General features: G+C 37.7%; 1 protein-coding gene across 2 annotated transcripts in view; it reads right to left on the reverse strand.

Annotated features, from left to right (window-relative positions):
* Positions 1-23,037, reverse strand: part of TP63 (tumor protein p63) — a 329,984-nt gene extending 306,947 nt beyond the window's left edge. For both annotated transcript variants that reach the window (XM_006897063.1, XM_006897065.1), the window contains exon 1: positions 22,893-23,037. In XM_006897063.1, coding sequence (XP_006897125.1) covers positions 22,893-23,032 — 140 coding nt within the window. In that variant the 5' untranslated portion in view covers positions 23,033-23,037. The remainder of the gene's footprint in view (positions 1-22,892) is intronic.
* Between the last annotated feature and the right edge of the window lie 381 nt (positions 23,038-23,418).

The following is a 23,418-nucleotide window of genomic DNA, read 5'->3' on the forward strand; positions in this document are numbered from 1 at the left end:
AGTATGTGAGATGGAGCTTCACAATACTTGCCTCCAGAGAGCAAGTTGGTTTCACCCTCTCCAAGAAATTTATTTGTTCTCTTGTCAGTCCATGGTATATTAAGGTATTGTGTCTTCTTCTGTCATCCTTAGTCATTGTCTAGCTCCCCGATGCATAGAAAGTAATTAGAAAGACCATGGCTTGGATCAGGTGCACTTTTGTCTCTAGATTTACATCTTTTCTAATCCAATTTGTCTTTTGATTTCCTGGCTGCTGGTTCTAAGACAGCTTATTGTAGACCTGAGCAGATTGAAATTGTTGACAATCTCAATCTCTTCTCCATTTATCAAGATGCTGCCAAGTGGCCCAGTGATAAGAATCTTTGTTTCCTTGATGTTGTGAGGCAATCCATATTGAAGACTGTAATCTTTGACTTTCAGGAGAAAACGCATCAGGTCCTCCTCAGTTTCAGGGAGCATGGTTGTGTAATTTGCCTAACGCAAGTTGTTGATGAACCTTCCTCCAATTTGGATGCCACATTCCTTCTCTTCATAAAGATCAGCCTCTTGAACCATATGTTCTGTATGTAAATCGAAAAAGTATGGAGACAGCATGTATTCCTGATACACTTCTTTCCTGATTTTGAACCATGCAATGTTTTCTTGCTCTTTTCTGAGGACTGTTTCCTAATCTGAGTATAGGTTTCTCATGAACACAATCAGGTGTTCTGGGATTCCCATTCTTCTCAAGGTTAGCCACAATTTGTTGTGATCCATACAGTCAAATGCCTTTTCATAGTCAATGAAACTCAAATAGGCATTCTTCTGGTACTCCCTGCTTTCAGCCAAGATCCATCTGACACTGGCAATAATGTCCCAATGCGATGGCCTCTTGTAAAACTCAGCTTGTACTTCTGGTAATTCTTTGTTGATGTACTACTGTTCCAGTCATTTTTGGATCATTTCTCACAGGATCTTGCTTGTGTGAGATATTAGTGATATTGTTCAATAATTTGACACTCTTGGATCACCCTTTTTTGAAAGAGGAATAAATATGGATCCCCTCCAGTCAGCTGGCCAGGTGGCTGTCCTCCAGATTTCTTGGCATATAAGTAAAACATTGCTAAAGATCATCCAAAAAAGGCAAGAACAATACACTGATTGAGAACTTCTAGAAGTTCAAGTGGGGTTTAGAAGAGCCCATAGCACCAGCGACATCATTACTAATGCCAGATGGATCCTAACTGAAAACAGAATATATTAGAAGAGTGTCTACTTGTGTTTTATTGACTCTGCAAAGGCATTTGACGGTGTAGATCATAACTATGGCTAACATTGAGAAGAACAAGAATCCAAGAGCACTTAATTGTGTCCATTGAGAAGGTTCCTTATAGGAAATATTTTCATGGCAAAAATAGGAAAAACAGCAGTATTGTAGTTGTTATTGTTGTTGCTATTGTTGTTATGTGTCGTTGGGTTACCTACAACACATAGTGACCCTATGTACAACAACTCTAAAGCTTGCCCTGTCATGAGCCAGTCTCACTGATTCTGACACACCTACCTGCATTACTCCAGTTACTGTGTCAATCCGTCTCATCCCAGATCTTCCTCTCCTCTACTGTCCCTCTATCCTTCCGAGCATGATCCCCTTCTCTAAGGACTGGTCCCTCCTGGCTATGTGCCCAAAGTATGTGAGATGAAGCTTCAAAATCCTTGTGTTTATTAAGAAACTTATTTTCATCCTCTCCTACACATACTTGTTTGTTCTTTTGGCAGCCCACTGTATGAGTATGTTCAAAATCCTCCTTCAGTACTACAACTCAAAGGCATCAATTCTTCTGTCATTCTTAGTCATTGTCCAGCTCTCAGATGCATAGTAAATTTTGAAGACTATGACCTGGATCAGGTGAACCTTAGTCTCTAGGCTGACATGGTTACTTCTCAGCACCCTTGAGAGGTTCCTGATTTCAGATTTTCCCAGTGCAATTTGTCTTTTGATTTCCTGGCTGCTGGTACCAAGAGTGTTAACTGTGGAGTTAAGCAAGCTAAAATTGTTAATAACCTTAATCTCTTCTCCCTCTATTATGGTGCTGTCATTTGGCCCAGTGGTGAAAATCTTTGTCTCCTTGATGTTGAATAAAGCTGAAGAGAAGATTTCAAAGGGCAGCACAGGAAGACAAAGCAAAGTATTATTCTAAAATGTGCGAAGAGCTGGAGTCAGAAAATCAAAAGGGCTAGATTCATTCAGCATTTCTTAAGCTGAAAGAAATAAAGAACAAATTCAAGCCTCAAGTTGCAATACTTATGGATGTTATGGGCAGATTATTAAATTATTCAGAAAGCAATACCATTTATAATAGCCAACCGCAATTGAGATACTTGGGAGTGAATTTAACTAGAGACACAAAAGACCTGTACAAAGAAAACTACAGAACATTTCTGTAAGATACAAGAAAAGACCTAATAAATGGGAAAATGTGCCTTGTTCATGATCGTTGTTGTTAAGTGCCCTCTACTTGAAGATGACTCATAGTAACCCTACGAATGAAAGACCTGAACACTTGTATAACTTTCATCATTTCTCCAAGTTCATAAGGTTTCCGAAGAAAATGACAACCCTACCAAAAGCAATCTACACATTCAGTGCAATGCCAATACAGATACCAAACTCATTTTTCAAGGAGACTGAAAAGGAAATTGTCAAATTATTTGGAGAAGAAGGAGACCTCAAATAAGCAAAGCACTTTTGAAAAACATAAATGAATTGGGAAGCATTGCTCTACATGACGTCAAAACACAGTGGTAATAACCAAAACAGCATGGTACTGGCACAATGACAGGCACATAGACCAATGGAACAGAATTGAGATCCCAGAAATGGACCAGCTATCTATGGTCAACTGATATTCAAATTATATTCAAAAAGGAAATAAAACCTATCAAATGGGGAAATGACAACCTCTTCAACAAATGGTGCTGGCAAAACTAGACTGCTACCTGCAGAAAGCTGAAACAGGATCCACATCTCACATCATACACAAAAACCAACTCAAGATGAATCAGAGACCTAGGACTAAAGCCGAAACCATAAAGCTCCTCAGAGACAAGCTGGGATGAAGCTTAGATGGCCTAATCTATGGTATAAAGAGACTGCCTAGTAGAGCCAGAAATGCTCAATCTAGGGAGGATAAAATTGATGAGACAGCTTAGAGATTAAATGAAAACCTACTGATTGAGAAAAAAAAATATTTGGTAATACCATTTCAGACAAGGGTCTCATATCAACCATTTACAGAATCCTACAGGCCTCCAAAAGAAAAAGACTGATAATACAATTATGACATGGGCAAAAGACATGAAAGAATATTCACAGAGGAAGATATTTGCATAGCCACAGACACATGAAGAAATGCTCAAAATCACTGAAAATAAGAGAGATGAAAATAAAAAATCACAATCCAGTAGCTGTGGCAAAGTTTAACAGGACAATAAGTAATAAATGTTGACAAGGATGTGGCAAGATAAGAACTCTTACATACTGTTGGTAAGATTTTAAAATGGTACAACTACTCTGGAAGGCAGTTTAGCATTTCCTCAGAAAGCTGAACACAGAAATGCCATTTGACTTAGCTAACCCTGTTTGCTGAAAATGAAGAGGACCTGAAGCATCTGCTGCAGAGGGTCATGGACTGCAACCTCCAATATGGATTGAGGCTCAATGTCAAGAAGACAAAGATTCTCATGACTGGACCAACTGGCAGCATCAGGATGGATGGTGAAGAGATTGAGATTGTACATAGCTTTAGTTTGCTTGGCTCCACAGTCAACAGTCTTGGTACCAGCAGCCAGGAAATTAAAAGGTGCATTTCCATGGGAAAGTCTGCTGTTAGGGACCTCTCCAAAGTACTGACGAGCAATGGTGTCTCTCTGGAAACTAAGGTGCGTCTGATACAGGCCATGGTCTTTGCAATCACTTGTTATGCATCAGAAAGTTGGACAATGACCAAGGAGGATAGAAGGAGAATTGATGCCTTTGAGCTGTGGTGCTGGAGAAGAGTATTGAGAATACCATGGACTGCTAGGAAAACAAACAGATTTGTCCTGGAAAGGGTTAAACCGGGTGGCTCCTTGGAGGCAAAGATTCTGAGGCTCCATCTAACATACTTTGAACATGTTGTGAGGAGAGACTGGTACTTGGAGAGGGACATCATGCTTGGGAGGGTGGAGGGACAGTGCAGGAGGGGAAGGCCCTCTATGAGGTGGATTGATTCAGTGACTGGGATAATCGGGATGGGAGTGTCAGAGACAGTGCAATTGGTACAGGACAGAGCGGAGTTTAGGGTTGTTGTACATAGGGTCACTATGAGTCGCAAGCGACTCGACGGCACATAACAATAACAACAACAATACACCATTGCTTAGAATATACCCCAAGAAAATGAGAACTGAGGCACAAATGGACACTGGAGTACCAATGTTCATAGCAGTGTTATTCATCATCATAAGAACATGAAAACAGCCTAGATGTCCAACCACAATAGAATGGTTTGAGAAACTATGGTACATTCACATGATGGAATACTAAGCAACATGCCAGAGTAATGATTTTGAAAATCACTACCTAACTTGGGAGGGACTGGAAAACATTATGCTAAATGAACTAACTCAGTCCCATAGGAAAAATACTGTATAAAACCATTACTGTAGAATGAATATAAGGATACAAGTTGGGGGGGGCTGGGGGGCTTGGAAGGCAATTAGTCATAGGGTCCCACAATTTTTTGTTTGTTTGTTTAGGGTCGCACAATTTTATGGGTGGAGATGAGTGTATGAAGGAAATGGGAAATATTCTGTGTGAAAAAAAAATGTGTTAGAACTTTGTAAATAAACCAGTATTAAAAAGAAAATAGAAAGAGTATAGAGAAAGTCACTGCACACAAACACAAAAACAAAATGACTAACACAGAAGAATTTTAATAAACCACATATGATCAAGCAATAATGGTTATAAAGGAGGAAATTCAGGCTGCTCTGAAGGAAATGGTAAAAAATATGATCCCAGGAATTGATGGAATACCAATGGACATATTTCAACAAACAGATGCTGCCCGGGATGTGCTCACTAGGTTGTGCCAAGAAATCTGGAGGACAACTTCCTCACTGACTGGAAGAGATCCATATTTATTCCTATTCCAAAAAATGGTGACCCAACAAAGTGTGGAAATTATCGAACAGTATCACTAATTTCACATGCAAGCAAAATCTCATTGAAGATTATCCAAAAACAACTGCACATTATATTGATAGAGAATTACCAGAAATACAAGCTGGGTTTAGAAGAGGTCTTGGCACTAGAGACATGATCACCAATGTCAGATGGATCTTGTCCAAGAGCAGAGTACCAGAGGAATGCATCTGTGTTATGCCTATGTGTTGGCAGTGCAATTCCTTACCACTAAGCCACCAGTGCTCCTAGTGTTTTATTGACTATGAAAAGGTATTTGGCTGTGTGGACCACAACAAATTGTGGCTAACCTTGAGGAGAATGGGAATCCCAGAACACTTGATTGTGCTCAATCAGAGCCTGTACTTGGGCCAGGAAGCAGTCTTCAGAACAGAACAAGAAAATACTGCATACTTCAAAATCAGAAAAACTGCATGTCAGTGGTGCATCCTATCTCCATATCTTTTCAATCTGTATGCAGAACAGATCATTCAGGAGAATGGTCTTTATGAGGAAGCAGGTGACATGAGGATTGAAGGAAGACTCATCAACACCCTGCATTATGCAGATGACATAACCTTGCTTACTGAAATTGAGAAGGACCTGAAGTGTTATAATTAACATACACTTTTTAGTTCACTTGTTTCTTAACTCTTTATTTTTAATGACACATTTTCTATTCATGAAAAACTCCATAGAGGCTCTGTTTTGTTTAGAAAATATCTACACCTATCCTCATTTGTTTCCAACCTCTGTACTACACAATGATCAGACAGCTGTGTCTCCTATGAGGTGGTAAATGATGAGAGAGATGGCAGACTTCCTGACAAACACTGTCAGTTCCCTTTAGAACAAGTCATGTTGCCATTGGCTTTCCAAGCAATGTGATTGATGGACCTCTGTCAGCCCTTTGGATCATAATGTGTAATCAGAGTAGGCACTACAGAAGACTTGTTGCGTTAGACCTTGTCAAAGGGACGTTGGTGTAATTAGATGCTAGGTCATATTTAGTGACATTGTTTAGCTCCTCATCTCACAACTTGAACAAGTGAACTAGTTATGATCTTAGCACGTACATCAACATTCTTAGAAATTTCTGTTGCTTCAGTGACGTTGCTCTTTAAGAGCATGATTAATTAAGAAAAAGTCTAAAATGACATCACAGTTACTATCTGCATAAAATTTTAATGTGAAGGACTACATCAGTGTTTTTTATTATTATCTGGTTATCAGAGATAGTTTTCCTGTGCATTTAAATCACTTCCCTCTGAAAGCTGCCAGAGAGTAGCTGTGTCCGTTTGCAGGGCTGCTGAAGTTTTTGGATGTGGCAAAGTGCTGGACAGATGCTATTATTTATAGTCTGCCCCCATTCACTGAAAAGGATCCATGAGATGCTGCTGCCAAGAGTAACATGAGTTCTCTGGTCTGACAATTTCATTGCAGGGCTCTCATTGGTTAAAACTGAGAAGTCTCTGGGCAATGAAAATTGCAGTGCTCCTTTGGGAACAAAAGAAGACAATTTCAGATCCATTATGCCTTTGGTTCCCAGCTGTATTTGCTTTGTACACATTCTCACATGGTTAGACATGGTGGTCAAAGTTATTTTCTCAGGGAATAAATTATGGGTGTGGCCAGCAATTGCATCTGGTCTCAAAGGAGATTCACTCTCCCTTCTCAGTTTCATTTTCAACTCTATTTCTTAAGATTTATTATGGGAGATACAAATTCCAAAAGGTCAAGGTCCTACCTCCCTCAGAATATCTATTATTTGATTTCTCAGTGGTCTCAAGCAATACATTATTTGTGGGGTAAATTAATGAGAGAAGGAAACAAAAGTAGAGAAATATTAAGATTAGTTCAGTTTAGTATTTAGAGAATGCCTATTATGTACAAGACTAAATATTGGACACAAAGAATTTATAAAAATAATTAAGAACATATTTATAACATTAAGTCTAAGTACCATGAGAAGAGTAAAATTACATTGATGAGGTATCAGGCAATGAAAATGTCATATTATTGGTGAAGATAAGTAAGATAATTTCCTATCAACCCATTCATTAACTAATCCAAGCATTTATAAAATGCTTGCTCAGTCTCTATCTCATTGCTGTTGAACCTCATAGCGGACCTTCCAGCAGGTTTTCAGAAACTGGAAATCATATAAAAAAAATTGCCCATATTCCTCCTGAAGAGTAACAAGAAGATTTGAACTACCAGAGAAACGCCTTTTTCAGGTTATTAATACAACAGCCTATGGACTATTGCACCTACTATATACCTTCTAGAAATACAAGAATAAATACAACAAACAGCTCCTCCTCTTAAAGGTCATGTAATCGAGGTCTTAATATTTATGATGCATCAGAATACGCTTAAAATGCATTTTAAAACAAACACTGATGGGCCATAAAACCATGGTTGTTTTTTCATTCAGTAAATGCTGATACTGTGGTACTCTTGTGAGTACCACTTTGAGGATCACTAGACTAGAAGCCACTCTCCAATTGCAATGTGTTCATCACATTTCATGATCAAATGAAGAGTCTTATTTAGTAAGACTAAATACGGATTGAAGTCAACATCAAGAAAACAAAGACTCTCACCACTGGGACGACTGGTAATATCATGATAGACAGTAAAGAGATTGAGATTATTAATAGCTTCCGTTTGCTTGGCTCCACAATCAACACTCTTAGTACCAGCAGCCAGGAAATCAAAAGATGAATTTCACTGGGAAAGTCTGCTATCAAAGACCTCTAAATAGTGCTCAAGAGCAATGATGTCAGTCTGGAAATCAAGGTGTGCCTAATCCAAGCCATGGTCTTCACAATTATTTGCTATTCATCAGACTAGGAATGACAGAAGGAAAACTGATGCCTTTGAGCTGGGATACTAGAGAAAAATATTCAGTATACCATGGACCGTTAGGAGAACAAACAGGTTCATCCTAGAGAGAGCAAAGCCAGGCAGTTCCTTGAAGAAATTGATGCTGAAGCTTCCTGTGACATACTTTGGGCATGTTGCAAGGACAGTCCTTGGAAAAGGAAACCACTCTTGAAGGGTGGATGGGAGGTACAAGAGAGGAAGACCCTCAATGATATGAATTCACTCAGTGACTGGGGAAATGGAGGTAGGTATGTCAGAGACGATAAGGTTGGCTCAGAATAGAGCAGGGTTCAGAGCTATTGTACACAGGGTAGCTATGAGCCGCAAGCAACTTGACAGCACATAACAACAAATTCTTGAACATTCCACCTCCGATTCTCTATTATCCATAAACTTAACTTTGAGCAGTGAAGATCCAGGAGATAAACAGAAACTCGTAAGAATATTTAACAAAAGGCTTTATGAAATACATAGAAATTAAGTAAATTCTTGAAGAATTTGGGGAGCTCTGGTGGCCTTGTGGCAAAAAGCTGAACGGCAATCCCAGAGGTATGCAGTTCAAATCCACTAGATGGTCTGCTGAAGAAAGAGGGCCAATTTTCTCCTGTACCTGTCAGATCCAATTTGATGGTACACACACACACACACACACACACACACACACACACACACAAACTTCTTGAAGAATTTAATTTTCAAATGAAAAGTGAAAATATGCAGAAGGAAGAGATATGTAAGATGGTATGGTTTGGGATCCAGAATAAATTCACATAAAAATGAGGCTCAGGACTTAGTTTTCTGGATTGATAATTGAAACTGACTAGAAATGGGGGGCTCCTAGAGCTAAAAGGTCCAACTGTGGAACTTCATGTGTGAAAGTTATCAAAGGCATATTGGAATTCTTATGGAGTCAATGACTTTGAATTGTGGTTTGAGATTACTGAGTACCCCATGGACCCTAAAGAACAGGATGAAGAGCAGCCACAATATTCTAAGTCGAAGTGAAGATGGTGAGACTTTGTCTAACATTCTTTGCATGAGTTATCAGAAGGGGTCATTCCTCTGGAGAAAGACATCATGCTTTGTGAAGTAGAGAGTCGGCGGTGGGGGGAAAGAGCTGGGTTGAGATAATGGATGCAAAAATAAGCTTCAGCACAGAACTGGTTAAGAGGATAGTACAAAATTGGGGAATAAGTTGTTCTGTTGCATGTAGCTATACTATGTTTTGAAGCAGATGCAATGGCATCTAAAAACACATGTTAAACAGGAAAACAAAGTCAAATTATAGAGGAGATCATTATAGGTGAGTTCACTGTCATAAAATCCATTAAATTATGCAGATGGAAGACAGGAGACCACTGGATGACAAAGGGTCATCCGAAAACAATAGCCAAGTCTGCCAAATAAGTCCACTGAATCAAAGGATTATTTATGAAAGACATTGCTTCTATTGAAAAATACTGAGAAATATGGATTTTTTTAAGAGAATTAACAACTTTTCAGTTAGGATAACTTTCAGTTTCTTTTCAGCCAGCTGAATAGAAGATATAAATTAGTTCAAAGATGAAGAGAATTTGTTTAAAAAGAATGTGATAAGCTGAAATATTATACTGGAAAAAAATCAAAATGAGTATTCATATGAGGAAATTTAGGATTAGTTCAGATAAGGTTCAAAGTATGTGGATGAGGGTTCTGCCTTGATAGTCAAATTGCAGAACTTAAGTGAAGGACTTGTCAATTATAGTGGCATTGGAGGTTTTTGGGTTTTGCTCATTGCAAAGACAAGATTTGGCATAAGACTATATATAGAGTGCCAGTGACAATGCAAAATCTGGCTAGAATGGCACACATTCACACCAGTAGTACTGGTAACTTGATTACCGATCTATTAATATTTCAAGTTGTAATTTAAATTTACTCAATTCAAACTTCATTAGTAGAAACTGAAAAATCACTTATCTGGCATAATGATCTGTCATGTTGTTGTTAGCTTTCATATAGTAGATTGCAAGTCATAGCAACCCCAAACAGTAGCAATTAAGATGCTCAAAACAAAAGCAAAAAATATTTTGACTTAGGAAGGCTTTTGACTGCCTATAATTTAGTGTAAAAAAATGTGTCAGACAGTACATGTTCCTTCACTGAATGAGATAATAAGTATGAGAAAGAAAAATAACAAAATGGAAAAGTATATCTCTGAAGACAATTTTTTTTTATTTTACTGAAAGTTTACAAAGACTTTGGATTTCCATTCATTCATTATTGCACATTTTCCTCCCTGCCCACCCCTACCCCAGTTTGCTTTTCTCTTAGAAAGGTTAAAAAAAATTATTTCCTTGTTATTCAATCCTCCCCCATAGTCCACTCCACTACGCAGCTTTCATTCTCAACTCTTGTCATGACAATAATACCTAATCATATATTCCTCCTAATCAATTCTCTCCCTCATCTGTTTCAATGCAGTATACATTATTTATCCTTTCTTAGTTTCCTTCCCAATTCCAATGTCAGACTCGTTTTACAACAGTGGCATTTTGCAGTATTTGTCCTTTTGTGACTGAAATACTTCTTTCAGCATAATGCCCTCCAGGGTCACCCATTTTGCATAATATTATATTAATTCCTTGTTTTTCAATGCAGCATAGTATTCCATTGTGTGACTATATCAAAGCTTCTCTAACCATTCATTTGTTGATGGGCTAAAGATAATGTTTAACTGTTGAAGAGAAAGGATGCCATTTTGAAGAGTAAGGTCTATCCGACCAAAGGTATAATATTTCCAATTGCCACATATGCATGGGACGGTTGGATATTGAAAAAGAAAGACAAAAGGACTGATGTCATTGAATTGTGTTGGTGATAAAATTACTGAATACACCTTGGGCTGCCGTAAGAACAAACAAGAACTGCAGTCAGGATGCTCTTTAGAAACAATGAGGGTGAAACTGTATCTCATGCACTTCGGGTGTGCTTTAGGAGGAACCAGTTCCTGGAGGAAGATATCATGCTTGGAAAAGCAGATAGTCAGCAAAAAACTCGACACAGTGACTGTAAGAAGAGCTCAGACACTGACGCAAAAGATGGTACAGGGTTGGGCAGGGTTACTTTTTTTTGTACAGAGGATTTCTAGGAGTTGGAGCCAACACTACAGCATCTAAGAACAACACTTTTATACTTGAAAGAGATTGTAGTGCTTTGTGGCAAACCTCCCCCCTCCCTAGTTTCTTCAGAGACAGTTTTATTCATGTAGTTAAGAAGCAAATGACTCTATTAAGTCAAACACAAATATGGAAGTATCACTGAGCCAGGAAGAAAACTAATAATGAATTCCAAGTGAAGTATTTAAAGTTTGATATTTTAAAGAAAAATTTGGAATTTGAACATCTTGATGAAATGTCAGGATATGATGGGAAAGTAAGGGTGGGTAGCTTCAATGCAATTAAAAGCTTTAGGACTGACATACTCTTTAAAAGAAAAAATTCTGTCACTTTGTTACCTCTTTTGTTAACTTCTTCATATTCTATTATGTAGTTCAATCTACATTACCATCTGTAAAGAAGCTTATATTAAAATATACACTATTTAACCATGTGGCTGATTACTTTATTACACTCATTTCCAATTATATATTATTGACGCAAAATACCTTATTAGCCTTAATACTGTTATGATGCAGGTTTTGCCCTCAATTATGAGAGAGCTGCTTAAGCTGATGGAATTTGAGAATGATGTCTGCTGTTCAACCTGACAATTTAAGCTTGCTTATTTGAAACAAAAGGAAAGGCTACTGGAATTTTCAAAAGGGCCAAAGAAGCATAGGCTCTTACATTTCTTCTTAATGAAATCATAATGATTTCCATTATTGGCTTCAAAGTGTCTAAATCATGACTAAAAAAAGAGACTAATATATGTGGAGAATAGAAGGCAAACAAAGTCGGATAGGATGTTAATAAGAAATAGAGTGACAACTGTCCCAATCTATATTATCTCCAAAATATTATGACTTCAAGTAAAACAAAAATGTTAATAACTGTCATTTTCAAAGCCTTGGCTAACCACTAAGTACACTTCACCTCATGTCCATTTCTCATCCTATTTTAAATGGAACAAAGTGACTTTCAGAGGATAGGAAGTGCTAATTATACAGACCTGAGTTTTTGGACTTTGATCATAATTACAGTGCTTTATGCATCTATCACTTGTTGCTCGAGGACGATTTCTTACATTTCTTTAAAAGCGATAGAAATGCTGTCAGAACTAATTTGAGCTGTGAAACAGCTAATCAAAACCTTGGTGTTCTTGACTTGAGGAGAGATGGAAAATTGTCCCTTTACACCACACAATCCATTTAGCTTTTAAGTAAAGTGAGAACATGAAGTCTTTCTTAGGAAAGGGGTATTTGTCTGTTATTATTACCAGGTACCACTTTTTAAGAGATTCTACTGGGAAAATAGGCTCAAAGATATCTCCCTGTGGTTATTGGCCCCCAAAATTTAGTGCACAAATAAATCATATGTCTATTTTACAGTCTTCTTCTACTTGGATGCTCAGGGTTAGGCCTCACTGTAATTTCAAAGCTAGAATTTAGAGGGGATCTCACAACACCTAATGGTTTAGAGCTATTTCTCCAAATGTGGTCAGAGGGCTAAGTAACCTCAATTTGCATGGCTTTTGTCTACAATGCAAGGTTCTACCTAGACTCCAATGTAACATCTTTCCAGATCCTTGACAACATCAGAAGGGAGCATGTGTTTCCTGAATCTGAACTGAGCTTATAGTTCTAGCATTGTCTATGAGTCAAATGTACTTTTGTGTAAAGCATTTTGTTAAATGTTAGAAGACCCTTTGCATTTCTAGTTTTTATTTCTCTGCAAGTAGTTCTAGTTTGAAGTGTATGATTGTATCTTAATCATGTCCTCTACTACACTCAGTACCATGAAAAAAAGAAATATCTGGTACATTTAGCTTAAAAGTTTTAAATGAAGCCTTATTTTTCTTTTCATATATATAAATGAGCATGATGCTGCCAATATTCTCAGTGGTGATAATCTTTGTTTTTTTGATGTTGATCTTGAATTCATATTGAACCCTGCAGTCCTTGACCTTCTGCAGCAAGCACTTCAAGTCCTCCTCAAGTTTCAGCAAGCAGGCTTGTGTCATCTGCATAATGCAGATTGTTGATGAGTCTTCCTCCAATCCTGGAGCCACATTTCTCCTCATACAGTCCAGCTTCCTGAATAATCTGTTCAGCATATAGATTGAAAAAGTATGGAGATAGGACACATCCCTGGTCTACACCCCTCCCAATTTTGAAGCATGCAGTGTTTCCTTGCTCTGTTCTGACTATTGCCTCCTGGTCCAAGTATAGGCTTTGAAAAAGCACAATAAAATGTTCTGGGATTCCCAGTCTTCTCAGAGTCAGCCAGTTTGTTATGATCAAAACACACAAATGCCTTTGTGTAGTCAATGAAACACAGATAGAGATTCCTCTGGTACTCTCTGCTTTCAGCCAAGATCCATCTGACATTAGCTTTAATATCCCTAGAACCAGCAGCATCATGATAGATGGTGAAGACATTAAGATTGTTAATCACTTTAGCTTGCTTGGCTCTACAATTACTCTTGGTACAAGTAGCCAGGAAATAAAAAGATGAGCCGCATTGGGAAGGTCAGCTGTCAGGGACCTCTCCAGAGTACTCAAGAGCAATGATGTCAGTCTGGAGACTAAGGTACAACTGATCCAGGGCATGGTCTTTGCAGTTATTTGCTATCCATGAGAAAGCTGGACAATGACTAGGGATGATAGAAAGAAAATTGATGCCTTTGAGCTGTGGTGGTGGAGAAGAGTAATGAATATACCATGGACTGTAAGGAGAACAAACAAGTTCATCCTAGAGAGGGCGAGGCCAGGCTGTTCCTTGGAAGAAAGAATTCTGAAGTTTCTTCAGACATTCTTGGACATGTTGCAAGGTGAGACCAATCCTTGGAAGAGGATGTCATGCTTGGGAGGGAGGAGGGACAGCGCAGGAGAGGAAGACCCTTGATGAGATGGATTGATTCAGTGACTAGTGTAGATGTGTCAGAGACAATAAGATTGGCACAGGATAGACCAGGGCTTAGGGCTGTCGTACACGGGATCACTATGAGTCACAGATGACTTGACGGCACATAACAACAACAACAAACACTTATAAATGAATAATAAAAAGGCTTTACTACTGTAATATTTTTTCTATTGCTACTGTAACAAGTGCATAAAGAGATGTGCAGCCAACTCAACAGGCAGGCAGTTCAAATTCACCAGCCGCTCTGAGCGAGAATGATGGGCAATACCTTCCTGTGAGATTTACACCCTCTGAAAACTCACTGGAGGGTCAGCTGGTTCCAGCTCGAAGGCAACAAGGGAATGAGTGAGTAGTGTGAGTTAACACAAATGTATTATGTTCCTGTGAGGGTGGTAAAATGCTTGATAGAGGTCTCACTGGGCTAAAATCAAGATGTCAGCAAGGCGGCTGCATTCCTTCTGAAAACTCTAAGAGAAAAGTTTGTTTCCTTCTACTTTCCACTTTCTCTGACATGTTCACATTCCTTGAACCATTCTCTGTTTTACGTTCAAAACCAGGATTGGTAGATAGTGAAGTCTTTCTCAAATCTCAGTAATTCTATTAGGCCCACTCAGAAAATTCAGGATGATCTATGTTCTCAGCTGATGGGTGATCTTAATTCCATCTGGTACTTTAGAACTTTTATGAGGCGGCATCATATACATCCATAGTTTCTGGGAATTAAGATGTGAGAGTCTTTGGGGGGGGTCACATCTACCTAACTCTCAGGTATGAACTGAGAAACACATTATTAACTGTAAAATACTACACAGATTGAATAAAATGCTGTGTTCTGTGGGAGACAGAACTGGAAGTCATGACATTTGATTTTAATCCTGGCTCTACTACCATTTTGCTGATCTTGAACAAGTCACTTAATCCTTCTGGTATTCAGGTTCCTCAATTCTAAAATAAGAGAATTGGAGTGGCTAGCCAAGGTCACACTGAGACCCATGATTATCTTTGTTCTTAATTTAAAGGTAACATGGAACAACAAGGAATTGAAGCACACCTAGAAGTGCGCTTCTGGAAGGGAAAAAGCAGTTGTTGTTAATTTACCTGTTGGTCATTTCCAACTCATCATGGTGTGCTCTGGGTCCATGCCATGGCCACTTTTGTTGATTGATATGTTCAATGCATTACTGTAACCACTACATTTTGGCTGCCCCCCAACCTAGAGGTGCACACTCACAAACACACACACACTCACACATATTCTACTGTGATCCACAGGGGTTTTTTGGCCAATGTTCAGGATTTTTTGTTTTTGCCATGCTTTCTTAATCTGTTTTAGTTTCTATAAAACCTCTCTAAAATACTTGGGGTATATCAGTATCATAGCACCAGATAAGCCACCCTAGCAGTTAACAAATTGTTAGTGGGAAATATAGTCATCATTTGGTTATCTGTCGAGGCTTGGTTCTATAAGGAATAAGATATTCCTTATATAAAGTAGTTTAGTATTTATATATGTTGTTGTTGTTGTTATGTGCCGTCGAGTCGCTTGCGACTCATAGCGACCCTATGTACAACAGCCCTAAACTCCGCTCTGTCCTGTGCCAATCGCACTGTCTCTGACACTCCCATCCCAATTATCCCAGTCACTGAATCAATCCACCTCATAGAGGGCCTTCCCCTCCTGCTCTGTCCCTCCACCCTCCCAAGCATGATGTCCCTCTCCAGGGACCGGACCGGTCCCTCCTCACAACATGTCCAAAGTATGTTAGACAGAGCCTCAGAATCTTTGCCTCCAAGGAGCCACCCGGTTTAACCCTTTCCAGGACAAATCTGTTTGTTTTCCTAGCAGTCCATGGTATTCTCAATACTCTTCTCCAGCACAGCTCAAAGGCATCAATTATCCTTCTATCCTCTCTGGTCATTGTCCAACTTTCTGATGCATAACAAGTGATTGCAAAGACCATGGCCTGTATCAGACGCACCTTAGTCTCCAGAGAAACACCATTGTTCTTCAGTACTTTGGAGAGGTCCCTAACAGCAGACTTGTATACTTTTAACCATCTTTAAATTACTTATTCTTCCTAGTGCAATGTAAATGCCTTGGGGGGATTGCTTTAACTATGTAATTTGGGGGGTTCCCCTGTCCCTAATTTTCAATTTTCTGTTGGTTGAATCCACAGATGCAGAAACCATAAACATAGAGTCTTTATACGAATGTGGGTTTGTGTGTGTGTGTGTGTGTATATTTACACATCTATTTAAAACTACAAGTCAACTGTGTATCTGTCCCTAGAAGAAAGACAATTTCCTTCCTTGAGATTTACTGTTTCTGAAAACCCACTGATAGATGAATTATGACTCAATGATACCTACCAACAGACACACACATACCACACACACACACACACACACACACACACACACAGCTTCATTAAAGTCACTTAGTAAGTTAATAACAGAGTCAAGACTATAATTCAAAACCTTACCAGGTCTATGTGTGCTCTGCTAGCATCCTTCAACATCCCTGTATTTCTGTTATATTAATGTCTTCGTCATTAAGAACAAATATACAAAATTATAGTAAAGTCATACTTCACACTAATATAAGAAATAATTTAGAAATTTTAAAATGTAATGTTCTGGAAAGTATAAGGGTTTCAGGTTATAACTGATGGATGCACTAGGCCTTACAGGTAAATTGCACTTGTGTATTTTTTTTTTCTTTAAAAAAATTTATTTATCTATACTCCTGAAAATATACAAAATCTAACAATTTTTAAGTGTACAATTTAGTAACTTTGATGGCTTTTTTTAGTGAAGATTCACTTAAAGATATTGGCTCTCACTCATTCATGCATATTTTCCCCTCCTCTCCCCCAATTCTCTTTGTAATGCTTGTACTGTTCCATGCTATTAATTGTCATACACATAATTTCTAATCATTCATTGCTTTTTGATGACTCTTCCCTTCACTCATTCCATTACAGTGTTCATTTTCTATCCATTGTTTTCCCACTCTTCCCCACTCCTCATATTAATCTTATTATTGCAAGAGTGGGCTTATGTTGTATTTATTGTTTTGTGACTGTGATATTTCTTCGACATAATGCTTTCCAGACCCATTTATGTTTTGCGTATGTGCATTGTTTCACAAGGTCATTATTTTCTAACACTGGATACTATTCCATTGTGTGAATATACCATAGCTTCTCTATACTTTTGATTATTGATGAGAACTTGGTTTTCTTTTGTCTCTTTACTACTGTGAATAATGATGCAATAAACATAGATGGGCATACATCTGTTTGTGTCACAGATCTGAATTTTTTGCAGATGTATTTCCGGAAGTGAGATAGCTAGGTCAAATGTTATTTCTATTTCCAACTTTTGGAGGAAATTTCAGACTGCCATTTATACTGGTTATACTATTGTACCTCCATATTTTTTGAAGATTTAATTTTTTTCTTGCTCTCTGTCTTTCTTAAATTTAAGTACTGAATGTAGGTAAAATGTGCAAATTAAAACAGGTTGTTTCATTTTATCAGTCTAATATACAGATCTAGTGGCTGGTATTTGCTTTATTAAAACTTTGCTCCCTGAAATGAATCGATTCACACCTTATCACCAGTCAGAAATCATGCCATGTTATGTCATGTCAGTTTGCATGGAAATCATCATATGCAAAAAGATAAAAATATGGGCATTTTTATGTGTATTCTCTGATAGAGAAAAAGACATGTGGAAACAATGAAGTTACTTAGTAGGAGTTAAGGACTATCCTGTGGCTCTCTGAAATGAGCTGTGGCTGGGAGAGTTACCAGAGAGTACTATAGTCAAAAAACAACTTTTGACTGGTAAGCAAAAAGTCAGTTGTTAGAACTCACTGCCTGCTTCATAAGAGAAAGATGAGACAGTCCCCTTCTGTAAAACCTGTGGGGCAGTTCTACTCTGTCTTATACAGACTCTAGGTGTCATAACTGACTGAACAACAGTGGGCATTTGTAGAGGTTATCAGGAGTCTCCGCTGAGTGGTGCTAACACTCTCAGCTGCTAATGAAATGGGTAGAGGTATAAATCCTCCCGGAGATGCCTCAGTAGGAAGGAATGGAGATGAGATTTCAAAAACCAGGCAATCATTGAAAACCCCATGTAGTACACTTCTACTCTGACATGCCTAGGGGTTCGATGAGTTAGAATCAACTCGAGAGTCACTGGTTGGAGTCGTTACCACAACTGAGATTAAGGGAAATGGAGGGAAAAGAGCTGTTATTGGAACTCAAGGATCTTAAAATTGTAGGAAGGAACTCTGACAGGACCTGCAACCTTGAGTAGGAAACCCAGCAGAAAGGCAACCAGAGAGCCCAATGTCTCTAGTGCTTCTAGCCTTTACTGGGGTTCCCAACGATTGAGCCCCAAAAGAAGCCAAACGGAAAAGAACTTGTGAACGCAGTATTTAGAAACCAGAATTGTGGTGCAGAGAGCAGGGAGGAGGCTGGAGAGGACTTAGAGAGACTAGTGGAGGACAGTAAAATAAAGCTGTATCTCCATTTATGTAATTTTTATCTGAAAAAATAAAATGTTCTTTTAATATAAATTCCCTAAAGAGCCCTCGTGGCAGTATATGCTAAGTGTTGGATTTTTTTAAAACTTTTTAAAAATTATTTTTTATTTTTGTTCATTTTCATGAAAGTGGAAGGTTAGCTATTTATACACACCTACCACTCTGTGGGAGAGAAATAAGGGAGTTTCTTTAAGGTTTACAGCCTTGGAAACCTGATAGAGAAGATTGCCATCACATGGAACTGTCTTGGAAGTATTGAATTTGGTTTTCTGTACGTGCAATGAAGCTTTAGGCTTCTTGTTGCTGTTAGGTGCCATCAAGTCAAATACAACTCAAAGAGATCCTATGAACAATAGACCTGAACCCTGCCCTTTCCTGTGTCATCCTCATCAGCTCTGAATGTGGCATCAGGAGTGGAGGAAGATGCATCAATAACCTGTGTTATACAAATGACACAACCCCGCTTGCTGAAAATGAAACGCTTGCTGCAGAAGATCAAAGGTCTTTAAGCAAGTTCAGAACTCATGACAAATATGAAATTCACCAGAAACGCATCTTAGTCATCCATATATAAAAGCTTCTTTTAAGTAGTTAGTGACCATGAAGAATAATGCAAAATTGTTTTACAAATGGGTCAGATTTTAATAGCATTTACATTTCTCTTATTTTCAGTTCTCAGTTATTACATTATTTTAAAATTTTTACTTCATTTTAATGATCTCAACAGGTTTATTTTTTAAAAGATACTTCAAAAGAATTCCATCTATTTGTAAGACTTACCCGTTTAAAGGTCTATTTTAAAAACTAGATTGTAATTCTAAAAATTGAGTAATAGAAAAAAGTGTCCAATTATAACCCAAACAGTAAATGAACAAAGATTTAACTTCTAAAAGTAATTTGTCACTTCCTTACAAAACTGTACAGTTACTTTTATTTTCTGCTTAGTTTTTATTCAACAAATATACAAAAGAAGCTAAAAATGTTAGCCAAATTTTAGGCTCATTTAATTAAAAATATATCTCGCAAACAATCTCCTCCCATGTGATGAACTGCCTCTGAAAACTGGCTGGAGGGTCAGCTATGGGTTGGTTCTGACTCAGTGATACACAGCAACAACAAAATCAATAAACAAAAGTCATTGTGTTCTTTTGTAAGAAAGTGGTAAATTAATTATGAACTTGTATTTACCGACCTTCTATCATTTCATCATGGCTCAGTATTGTCTCTAATTGTTAGGAATCAAATGACAAGATCTGAATTTTCACCTCTTTACTTTGTAGTGGGCTATATCGTCTGGGAGCTCTGGTGGCCAATAAGGAGTTGCACTCCCATCCTAAAAGTATACAGTTCAAATCTACCAGCTGCTCTGTGAGACAAATATGAGCAATCTCCTTCTGCCATTTACTGCCTCTGAAAACTAACTGGATGGTGAGCTATGTGTTGGTTCTAAGTTGATGGTAGACAATAACATTTCATCAAAAGGAAAATCTAAGCCTAATCATTCCAATTACCCTTTTGAATACAAGAAAGGCTTTTGTAAAGGTTAACGTGAATTATCAAGGCAGCTAAGTGCAACATAATCGATATGTTCAAACGCAAAGAAAAATACAGAGGATGAACTATCAATTTTAAATAAGAGAGAATGATTTTCATAGTGCTTTCAAATGTGACATAAGATAAGCCTTTTGGGAAAATATTAACACTCAATATTAAATGACAAAAACATTTTCCATTTATTCTGTACTGAAAGGAAATTTGTGCATTAAGGTACCCTGAAGTTAAAATAGAATAGAAATAAAATACTATATGCTGCTCTTTCTTTTTAAAAAAATCTCTTTCATAACTTCTCTGTAAAGGCAAGATCAGGAAAAGACAAATTTAACTATGTAGATGACTGTGATTATAGAATGATTAAATTTAGTATTTCTTAAAATAGCTTTTGTAAATTGAGAACCACAAAGATAACGGGCTTAGAAAAGCCAACTCAAACTCATGTACTCATTAGAAACAAAGAGAAACAGAATTTGATTTTTACTTTGAAAGAACAAAGTATAATATAGATTTCCTACTGATATTCCACTCATTCATTTATTTATGTGTACTGTAATATAGACAGAAAACTGTAACATTCAGCTATCAATGTGTGCAAAAAAATGTTAGAATACTTGAAGGAAAGAATTGTTTTCTGAGACAAACAAGTACCATAGAATTAAACTAACGAATATAGCAGCTCTATATTTTTTTTATTTCCAGTGTCTAACCCAGAAATGATGCTCAGTAACATATTTGTTTTCCTCTACAATATATGCCAGTTAAGTGTTCTTTACAAATGGGAAGTACAAATTCTTACTAATAAAAATTTAAGTGGCAAATAAATTCCTCCTTGACCATCTGATACCACAACCTCCCAGCTCCCCAACATTACTCCTTTCCTTCCTAAATGTGAAACTCACCATTGCTAAAACTCAAGGTATTCTAGGAAACTGAACTGTTTTGAAGCTCTATTATTATTTGGAATTTTACAATCTGTCAAAGCTGATAGGATATTTGCTCCATGAATTAAAGGCTTCCAGGGTAATATGAAAAGTAATTTCCTTATTTATATGCTAACTTCTTTCATCAATCACTGGCAATGCCTCACAGAGGTTTGCCACACAGGATTGATGTGTGGGTTCCTAGTCAATAGAAGAACATTTCTTCTAAAACTGAGCTAGATCCAAGCATTTACGCTCAGAAAAACGCCCTTAGGGGAAGCATTAGAGGGCTAACATTTCATTGGAATTATGTTCTTAGAAAGATTATTTTGGAAGGTTTTTAGTGGCATAGCAAATATTGAGTCTGGAAAAAAATTTAGAGAGTTGGAAAATCTTTAGAGTCTTCTATTTATCAACTGACATTCCTACTACAAGTGATTTTCAAAGTTATTGAAACTCCAGAGCAATTTATTTCTGTTAATACTGTGCATGGCAGACAGGAAGGAATCAAACCATCATTCACACTTCCCATTTCAGCCTTGGTGATCACCGGCTTTCTTTACATGTTTTGTCCCGTGCTTCCTTTCCACTATTCCCTTTACTTTCTGCCTCTCTTTTCTTCTGTTTTCTCACACAGTCCACTAGAAACTTCATAAAAGAAAAACAAAGTCTATATTGTCCAAATTACTGTTCAACATGTAAGCAATTATATTGATGAAAAAAGAAAAAGTCATACATCTTTTTTCATATCCCCGGCAACTTGACAGTACTTAAACTCCATCCAGAGAGCAAGAACCTCTAATATGAAGCTCCAATAGGCCCTGGTGGTGAATGACAACTTAACCCTTTTGTAACTCCACGGTTCTCAACACTCAGAGGACCTCTCTCATTAGTCTTATAAAATAAAGTATGAGATTCCAACATCAAATCTCATGCTGTTAAATTAACAACATCACACTGCTACATACGACCTGAATGTCTCCCATAGCTTGACTGGAAAAAACACTGTTCAGATTTCATTTACCAGTTTAAAAATAGCCAACTCTAATTTGAACCGCACACACAAGCACACACACATAGCTGTACCTCACTAATATTCCCTCTTAAAGCCAGGCACTGCTCCTGTCTGTAAACATAAATAAAATTCAGCATAATCATGGGCTTTAAAGTCAGATTTGTCCAAAGATGGTGTTTATTATGAAACAAATCAAGAAGAAAATAATCTTTGGAGCCAAAATGACAGGCCACAGTCTGTACTAAGTATAACAATGGCTGTTTAAGTTGGGGTGTTTTTTTACCCTTTTAAGTAGAAGTCAAAATTATTCTATGTTTATTTTTACTTGAAGATCATCTATATAGAGATTACAATATCCCTTTCCAATAAAATCTCCTCTTGAGCTGAGAAGAGCAGAACAAAACAGATTTTAAAAAATCTTAAAAATGGAGGGTCATTTATTTATTTATTTGACAAAGGGAAACTCGTTTTCAAACTTTGCCCTTTTTGTAGATCCAGAAATGATCTAAAATAGAATACTGGAAATGATGCTCACAAGACCATTTTAAGTCCACAGAAACATCCTCAATCTTATTACAGTGTTCATCTTACACGGAGGGGTTCCGTTTACACAACTGAAGAAACACTCATCATCCACAAGCACTCTGGTTATTTTTGAGAGAAGCTACTTCACGTTTCAACTCACCGCTGAGAGTATGGGCCAGGGCAGTACTCTAGGGCGGCGCACCGGGAGCTTTCAAAATTCATTTCCTTCAATTCTCTTTGATAGCAACAAATGCACAGTGAAACTATAACATATACACGTATACAGGTGTATATAGACATATAAAGCCAGGAGGCTAAAAGCACGAAGGTCAAATGCTATCAGATATAGAAATTTAGACAACCCCCCCACCGCATCCCTCAACACACATTTGCAAAGAGGCGGAGCGTTTCCTGATTTTAACCAATGAGATCCGTCAAGTGACAATAATATCATAAGCAGTGGTTTCTTACCAGCTGGGCATCCTCTCCAATGTTGTTGTTGTCTCTCTCTCTTGTCTTTAGAGTCCTTGACATATAGTAGCCACACTTGTTGCTGGAAACTTGGTGGCATCTCTGAACTTATGATCTCTCTGGTGATTGGACGTTGGCACGAATGGCATCAGAGTTTAATTTCAGCAGCCTGCACTTTTGTAACAGAACTCAACTGTTGAGTGTCCACCCTCTTT

Source organism: Elephantulus edwardii, unplaced genomic scaffold, assembly GCF_000299155.1.
Source record: "Elephantulus edwardii isolate Elephantulus edwardi_28Jun2011 unplaced genomic scaffold, EleEdw1.0 scaffold00199, whole genome shotgun sequence".
Taxonomy (NCBI): domain Eukaryota; kingdom Metazoa; phylum Chordata; class Mammalia; order Macroscelidea; family Macroscelididae; genus Elephantulus; species Elephantulus edwardii.